Raw genomic sequence first — 8,086 nt, 5'->3', positions numbered from 1 at the left:
CTAACAAATGATGACATGTGCAACTTTAACCAAACGAAGATGACCGAGTTAATTTTTAAAAATATGGGATTGAACGTGGTTTTTAACACCCGCACGAGGGACGATACATGTTATTTACTCTTAATAATATAATTCTAGTTAAAAGAATCTAGATAAATTGTAGGAAATGACAAAATAAAAAAGAACAAAGATGTAGAATTGTCAATTTTAAATATTTATCTTCCTATTTCATACACTTTAATGATGTAATTTGAACCGGCAACAAAATGAAAGATAATCAACAATGAATGAAACAAAATGAAAGATAATCGACAATGTAAGTTATGTAACGAAAACCAAACTAGATGTAAATTTCAGTATTTCATTAAACCTTAAAAGCCAAAACGCTTTTAATTAGTTAATTTAGTCGATCAAATATGATTGCAAAAATTAAATTACTAAAATAGTAATACGTAATAATGTAATTATTTGAAGCACATCTAAACTGAAAGTAGTGGTTACGTGCTTCCGTTTGATCATGCAGCATAATACTCGGACACCCTTGTATTTGTATGTATCAATATATGCCTTTGTCCAAAGATGCCTTCATAATTTTCACACACATACACGCACTCGCTGCCTCGCTCTATTTATCATTCAGTCGATCATTGATAGGAAGGAAGTGCATCATCACTAATGGCGGAGAAGTCTTTCAAATACATCATCGTCGGCGGTGGTGTATCAGCTGTGAGTATTAATCAATCTACGATCATTTCCCTTTCTGTATTATTCATTTACAATGCTATGGCTCCTCAATTGCACGTAATGTTACGATTATAGCATTTTCTGATTGAGTGATTTCCAGAGTTGTTTATCAGATTGTATAGGATCTTAATTTTTGACATTTCCAAATCGTAATGTATGTGATCGAATTGCTATCTCGGTTCAATACGATCATAGATATACGTTATGTGTGTTTAATACATATTCAAGTGTTCCGTGATTGTTTTTTTTATTATACAATTTCATCGATCCAGAATCAGATAAAATCTCACACGACATCTTCGTTTTCCCAACGAATACACTCTCCTAGTGATCTGATGACCTTTAAATGTAATAATATTGGCGTTAATCGTTCAACAATATCATACGTTTTCAATTTCAAGCTCTCGTCAATACAAATCAATAACTAATTGTATTGATTTAGTTCAAAATTGTTTGGAATACGTACAGGGCTATGCTGCCAGAGAGTTTGAAAAGCAAGGAGTAAAGCCTAACGAACTAGCAATCATCTCTAAAGAGGCGGTATGCTTTTCAAATTGTCCAACAATTTTACTCATATAATTGCTTGAGTTACAAGCTAAATGTCGTTTTATCACTTTCTAATCAAATTTAACTAATCAAATTAGCTATATTGAACTATTTATACTCTGATGCTAAGTTGCTAACCTACACACTTTATAATTTTTAGGTAGCTCCTTATGAACGCCCTGCATTAAGCAAGGGATATCTGTTCCCTGAAGGTAACCTATTTGGCTAATTTCCAGTTAGTTTCTGTGTTAATCATGAATTTGATTTTTTTTGTTATGATATAATAAGTTTTTGTTACTTTCTTATCATATTATATTCTTCAGGAACTGCAAGGCTTCCAGGGTTTCATGTCTGTGTTGGTAGTGGAGGAGAAAGACTAGCACCTGAGTGGTATAAAGAAAAGGGCATAACTTTGATCCTTAGCACAGAGATAATCAAAGCAGATCTACCTTCAAAAACTCTCAAAAGTGCAGCTGGTGACACCTTTAAATATGAAGTTTTGATCATTGCAACTGGCTCCACAGTAACCTCTGAAATCCTTTTATTAACTATCAAATGTAATAAAAAGATTGGCTTTACATTTATACAAGTTTCTTGTTAGGTTTTCAGACTGGAGAACTTTGGTATACAAGGAGCTGATGCCAAGAACATCTTTTACTTGAGAGAAATTGCAGATGCTGATAAACTTGTGGAAGCAATCAAAAGTAAGAAAAATGGAAAAGCTGTTGTTGTTGGTGGAGGATACATTGGGCTTGAGCTTAGCGCAGCTTTAAAAATAAACAACTTTGATGTTAGCATGGTTTATCCCGATCCATGGTGTAGTAAGTTGAAATGCCATTCTTTCTAGAATAATTTTACATCTTTCTAATAATTGGAAACTACATGCAAAGATATACATTTTATCGATAATGACAATTGACAAATGTTATCATTTACAGTGCCTCGTTTATTCACTGCTGACCTGGCGGCTTTCTATGAGGCGTATTATACGAAAAAAGGAGTGAATATCATCAAAGGAACAGCTGCTGCTGGATTTGTAAGTAACGAAAAAGGAGAAGTAAAAGAAGTGAAACTAAAAAATGATCAGGTAATGGAAGCAGATATTGTGGTTGTTGGTGTTGGAGCAAAGCCTCTAATTAATCTATTCACAGGACAACTCGAAGAGGATAAAGGTGGAATCAAGGTATTTTTTTTTTTTTTTATATATCAGATGTGACATATATCTGCAAAAAGTAAAAGCCATATTCTTTGTTTTCCAGACTGATGCATTCTTCAAAACTAGTGTTGATAATGTATACGCGATAGGTGATGTTGCTACTTTTCCCATGAAAATGTATGGAGATATCAGAAGAGTTGAACATGTTGACCATTCCCGCAAATCCGCAGAACAAGCTGTTAAGGTAATACTGTAATACTTTAATTACATTTTGTTTGTATCAATTGACACGTCAGCAACACTAATATTATTACATTTTGTCGTTTTGTTTGTATCGATTCTTAGGCTATTTTTGCAAAGGAGCAAGGAAAGGAGATTGGCGCTTACGAGTATTTACCATATTTCTACTCGCGTTCGTTTGATCTATCATGGCAGTTTTTTGGAGACAACGTTGGTGAAGCTGTTATTTATGGTAACCGTGATCCAGCTTCTGAGAAACCTAAGTTTGGAACATATTGGATTAAGGATAGTAAAGTGGTGGGCGCGTTTCTAGAAGGTGGTACCCCAGAAGAGAATAAAGCAATTAGTAACGTTGCAAAAAAGCAACCTACGGCCCCTACTCCTGACTCACTTGCTACTGAAGGTGTCCAGTTTGCATGTAAGATCTGAGATATCATTTTTTTCATTCATTTAAAATAAATAGCATTACAATATTATTCTATCATTAGACTTAGACTCTAGAAGTCTAGATAGTAGATAAAGATAAATCATGTAACGTTTTTCTTTTTTCCTTTTTATTTCCCAATAAATTAATTTCTTGAAAACGTAAAATTCCCGCAGCGCCCCCGTAGCACAGCCATTTCTCGCTACCTTTGTTCATGTTCCATCTAACACGATGCATTGCAACGATCTTGGGAGGAAGTGTTTCTCTCTCATCCTCCTCTTTGTGGGCCATATGGTCTTTTACATTGTTGGCCACGTCATCTATGCATGCTAAAGCTTGGCTACTTTTGTTTTTGTTTTTTGGATTTTCCTTTGAGATATACTCTTTGGCTCTCTTTTCTTGATTCGTTATTGATACAAACCCACGTTTTGATCTTGGTGTATCTCCCCATTCGTTTGATGATTTCTTCATTGGGAATGGGATATTTGGTGAAGGGGTCAACACAGTGAGTGTTGACTTTTCTTCTTCTTTGGTTACAGAACCACAGAGATAATGAGGTTCTCGGTTTCTGTTAGGGTCTCTCTCCACTGATTTTGTTGTAAGCTGATCACATTTATAAGTAAAGTTAGTGTCACTTTAGGATTTACTAAAACGTATTTTCATTTATTTATTTAATTATATAATATATTATATACACACCTTAAAATGAATAACTTTGCCATCTGAACAGCAATATGCAACCATGTCTGTTAGTCTTGAGACATGAACACACCAAATGGAAGATGATGAACAGTAATAGCTATGTGATCCATGGTGTTGAGTTTTTACAGTGGGTGTAGCAGTAACAGGGGTGTCAGATACAGCTTTTGATAAGTTAATTATCTTTATTTCTCCATCATCGGATGATAAAATAACACATCTACAAATAATGATAAATATAAAGTGTAATTTAAAAAAAAAAATGAAAAACAGAAAGCGTGATTAATATGATAGTGATGGGTACCTTGGGTCTGGATGCCAATCCAAACTGTATGTAATCTTCTGAAGAGGTATATCCCAAAGAGGGTGATATGGATCACTGAAATAAATTAAAAAAAAGTTAAACATTATTATATATAATATAATATTGAAAATTTGCATTGAAGATTTTGAATATACTTACCGAATGTCCCAAAATCTAACACCTTTATGTCCGGAAGTAGCGATTATGTTTGCACTCTCGGGATCACTACAGATATTAACAACAGTTTTAATGAAAAATTATTTATACACTAACTAGTTGCATTTTTTTAAAATAAAAATAACATGATTATATTTATACAGTTTATATTGACCTGGGTAGTGGTGCCCATTTAAGTGCTCTTATAGGAACAGTATCTGCACTGAAGCAAAGCAATGGTTTGGTATCTGTAAACAAAAAACATAAAACTGTTAAAAAAAAAAGAATATGCTAGAATTTAGTAAATAGAAAGTTAAAATATAACAAAGTACCTATAGATGAATCATTAGTAGAGAACTTCCAGAGTGCAACCTGAACATATAGAGAATGCTATGAAATTATGAATTATACTTTAAATAAAAAAAAAATGAGATTGTAAATATATAAAAATTGAGGAGCAAAAAAATGTAGGGTGAGTGTTGAATTTGAATTTACCACTCCATCATGACAACCAGCTAGAATGAGATCATGAGGGGCAGATGTTGACCACTCCAATGTTAAGGGAATACTGTATATAAGAGAAAGAGAACAAAATATTTACATTTTTTTATTACCAATAATACATCTAACTTTACTCTCTCATTAATAGGTATTAGGAATTAACCTTTGTCTATCTCCACACTTCAACTTTGAACACATGAAAACTGGCTTCAACTTAAGGAAGCGAGGATCAGTGCCTTCCTTTTGACAAGAAGAAAATAAAGCCTTAGTTGCACTAAGAACAGGTACCTCCCACCTACAATATCAAAAAAATTTAAAAAAATTATAAAACTTATAATAGCATAGTAATTAATTAATATATAAAAATAAAGCATACACTTCAAGAGCTCCATTCCCAAGCAAAACAGCAAGGTACCCCATTCTGTAACTAGAAATATCATGAGAATCAGGTCTCCATTTCACATCCCATGCAACTTTTCCATTGTGAGCCAATCCCATCACAAGTCTAGGCAAAGCAATATCTTTAGAAACCGAGTTACTATTTGGAACACTTTCAGGGGTATGATGATGATGATGATGATTCTCAATAGCAAGCAACTTTGGTGGCTGTTGAGGGGCAGTTTCAGGGGTATTTTTGTCAATATCAACCAACTTTTTTGAGTGTTGAGGGAATTCAATAGCAAGAGGCTGTGGATATGAGTTTGTATTAGGAACAGGAACAGTTTCAGAATCAGAAGCATTCTTTCTTGGTCTCCCTCTTGGCTTCTTTGGTTGATTCGTTTCAAGATTTGTTTCTTCATTCCTTTTTGGTTTGACTTTGACCAAAGGAATCATATCTTGTTCTTTTGTATACGCATTCAACAAACACCATATCTGAATGAGACCTCTTCCAGTAAGTGGAGCACCAATTTTATGATATGAAGACTCTGGTGGATGAGCAGCAACAGCAACAAACTAAAAAAATAATAAATAAGATTATGTTTATTTATTGTGAAACATAATAAATGATCAACAATAAGTACCTCAACGTTAATGTCAGTGTTGGAATTTTGATGAAGTATGGGACACCAATCTAAAGCCCAAACATGGCCTCCAACATACATCACAAAATCTTTGTTTCCATCTGAAGTGTCCTGTATTAGTGTCAAGATTTTTTTTAATCTCTACTAAAATCCATACTTTAAAAATGAAACTTTTATGTAATATGTACTTTAGGAACAAGTGCTGAAGAAAACTGAGGCAACTTGATTTGATGTGTGACGTTTTTCTCATGGCTTTCACAAGCAAACTTAATAGCTCGAGGTTGATAGCAAAAATTCCTCCATTCTCTGTAGATTAAAAGATATATAGTTTGGTAAAAAAAATGACAATATCACTTTACTAATACTTAAAACTTTTAATCAGACCTTAAGAAAGTAAAGGAAGAAGAGAAACGTTGAATTTGTGGATACTGGAACTCTGATTCTCCAGAGAGATTAGCAATTTTATCCATGGCTTGAAAGTGATTGTCAATTGAAGAATCGAATTTGGAAACCAAAATTTCTGGATCATCATCATCATTCCCCCCAGAAACTACTTGAAGATTATTAGATCTTGGAAACTCCATTTGTAATCATGCGTAAATGCCTATACAAGTTACAAGAATTTCATCTCAATGGATGCATTGTCCTATTACAGTATAACCACCATTCTACCATGTTTTTTTTATCACATTACATAAACACATACAACACATACAACACGCATAATCACAATTATGCATTATTTGCTTAAACTTTACATTGACAATATGAAATAATTATTATGCTGCTGTTTCTTTTATTCTAACTCTGAATGCTAGCTAGATTTCATCTTCTTCTTCTTCTATTATCACTCATACAAGTTACAGCCAGTAGATTGTGTTTATCTAAAAAGTTCAAAATTCATATGAATTTCAAGAAACAAAGGACAAATAGTGACATGTGATTTCATCTTCTTCTTCTTTTGATATCAACAGCCTCACTAAAACAAAAGCACCATAATAGACTCTGGAGTGATTCCACTACTAATCCAAATCCTCAGCTGTGGATCCGTTTCAACAATACATGAACCAAACTAAATTTAAAACACCCCCTGTTTGATTTTCTTTTCGTATGGAAGGAGCATTCCAATGACCCAAGCAAAAAAAACAATGCCAATTTCAGCAAAAAAACGATGTCAATTTCAGAAAGAAAAAAAAACGATGCAAAACTTAGCAATAAAAAGTATTCCAAGGTCGTTCTTCGATTCAGAAGGTCATTCAAAGGCACATTCTCGTGATCCAAGCAAAAAAAAAACGAAGTTAAAAGATCAAGGAACTAACCCGATTAGAATTTTGTATTCAGAAATCCGTTATAATCAGAAACTCGTATTCAGATAGATTGAAACGAAAGTTCAAAAATTTTGTATTCAATAAACCTAATCAAGTCGGAATCGAATATAAAACTCGAAAAATCGAACCCTGCGGCCGGAAGTGAAGCGCCGGCATCAGTGTGGAAGAGGACTCGCCAGCGTCGGTGTGGCTGCAGGTTGACTAGTCGGCGTTGGAGGAACTCAGTAGTCACGAACAATTTTCATTGCCAAATATAATGTCTAAAATCTGTAACAATGCATTTAGGGGTGTTTGAAAAGTGAAAAAAAAAAAAATAGGCTGCTTAATATTGGTTATTGCTTAATCCTACACCGACGAAGCAAATTTAAGTGAACTGATATGAGGTTTTAAAAATCAGCTTATTGCGGTAAGAATAAGCTAAATAAGCTGATTTTAATAATCAAGGGGAATGTTTATTGGTTATTGGTCATTTTACTCATATAATCTGCTTTGTTTGCCAAACACTTAAAATGTTTATTGTTTATTGTTTATTCCCACCGCAATAAGTTAATTCAAACACATTTTTAATAGATTGTGAAAACTGAAAACGAAATTAGTTGATTCCCAAATAACAACAAATAGCAAATTGAGGAACTCAAGAGTCAGGAACAATTCAGTCAATAGGAAATTAGAAATCAAATGTTTTGAGATTTGTGAATCTTAATTCCTAATTTTACTATTCCAGCAGTGAAGAGATGAAGACAGAAACCGAGAGAATTGGAGAAGAAACAAAAAGGAGCATCCGAGCATACCAGATTTTAGGTGACTGGTGGATTGTGGACAACGACACAACTTGGTGAATGGTTATGTGCATGCATCTAGCCACTGAGCGAAGTATCGACGATGGGGGCAGAACTGCCTAAGGTTTCGATTTTGACTTCTACGTTGACTTATCAGGAGGGGCCACAACTCAATTTTAAACATAGC

At 33.8% G+C, this 8,086-nt stretch overlaps 2 protein-coding genes across 6 annotated transcripts; one reads left to right on the top strand and one right to left on the bottom strand.

Annotated features, from left to right (window-relative positions):
- The first annotated feature begins 589 nt into the window (after positions 1 to 589).
- On the top strand, positions 590 to 3,115 carry LOC145089625 (monodehydroascorbate reductase-like). The gene is made up of 8 exons (XM_079028040.1): positions 590 to 726; positions 1,213 to 1,284; positions 1,451 to 1,502; positions 1,614 to 1,813; positions 1,892 to 2,111; positions 2,229 to 2,473; positions 2,550 to 2,690; positions 2,792 to 3,115. The coding sequence occupies exons 1-8, from the start codon at positions 676 to 678 to the stop codon at positions 3,113 to 3,115; spliced, it is 1,305 nt and encodes a 434-aa protein (XP_078884166.1). The 5' UTR covers positions 590 to 675.
- Positions 3,098 to 7,391, bottom strand: LOC145089599 (Transducin/WD40 repeat-like superfamily protein). 5 transcript variants are annotated; one of them, XM_079028023.1, is made up of 13 exons: positions 7,112 to 7,391; positions 6,177 to 6,894; positions 5,981 to 6,098; positions 5,793 to 5,903; positions 5,147 to 5,724; positions 4,934 to 5,065; positions 4,765 to 4,837; positions 4,602 to 4,641; positions 4,445 to 4,517; positions 4,273 to 4,338; positions 4,114 to 4,188; positions 3,810 to 4,029; positions 3,098 to 3,713 (listed from the first exon to the last, which is right to left on the bottom strand). In XM_079028023.1, the coding sequence occupies exons 2-13, from the start codon at positions 6,374 to 6,376 to the stop codon at positions 3,192 to 3,194; spliced, it is 2,208 nt and encodes a 735-aa protein (XP_078884149.1). In that variant the 5' UTR covers positions 6,377 to 6,894; positions 7,112 to 7,391; the 3' UTR covers positions 3,098 to 3,191. The 5 variants fall into 5 exon arrangements, with proteins under 5 accessions (XP_078884149.1, XP_078884151.1, XP_078884157.1 ...); XM_079028025.1 differs by having other exon boundaries at positions 6,177 to 6,396; XM_079028031.1 differs by having other exon boundaries at positions 6,177 to 6,396; positions 7,207 to 7,391.
- Between the last annotated feature and the right edge of the window lie 695 nt (positions 7,392 to 8,086).

The sequence above is a fragment of the Lactuca serriola genome, chromosome 1 (genome assembly GCF_051521515.1).
Source record: "Lactuca serriola cultivar US96UC23 chromosome 1, Lser_US96UC23_V15, whole genome shotgun sequence".
Classification (NCBI taxonomy): Eukaryota; Viridiplantae; Streptophyta; class Magnoliopsida; order Asterales; family Asteraceae; genus Lactuca; species Lactuca serriola.
This window is presented reverse-complemented; position numbering and strand designations above follow the sequence as displayed.

Coding starts and splice junctions, on each gene's coding strand:
- LOC145089625 (XM_079028040.1), top strand. CDS start 676: ATGGCGGAGAAGTCTTTCAAATACATCATCGTCGGCGGTGGTGTATCA. Junction 1,814..1,891: donor TCATTGCAACTGGCTCCACA/GTAACCTCTGAA, acceptor GTTTCTTGTTAG/GTTTTCAGACTGGAGAACTT. Junction 2,112..2,228: donor TTATCCCGATCCATGGTGTA/GTAAGTTGAAAT, acceptor TATCATTTACAG/TGCCTCGTTTATTCACTGCT.
- LOC145089599 (XM_079028021.1), bottom strand. CDS start 6,376: ATGGAGTTTCCAAGATCTAATAATCTTCAAGTAGTTTCTGGGGGGAAT. Junction 6,099..6,176: donor TCTTCCTTTACTTTCTTAAG/GTCTGATTAAAA, acceptor TTTAATCTACAG/AGAATGGAGGAATTTTTGCT. Junction 4,030..4,113: donor GATTGGCATCCAGACCCAAG/GTACCCATCACT, acceptor CATTATTTGTAG/ATGTGTTATTTTATCATCCG.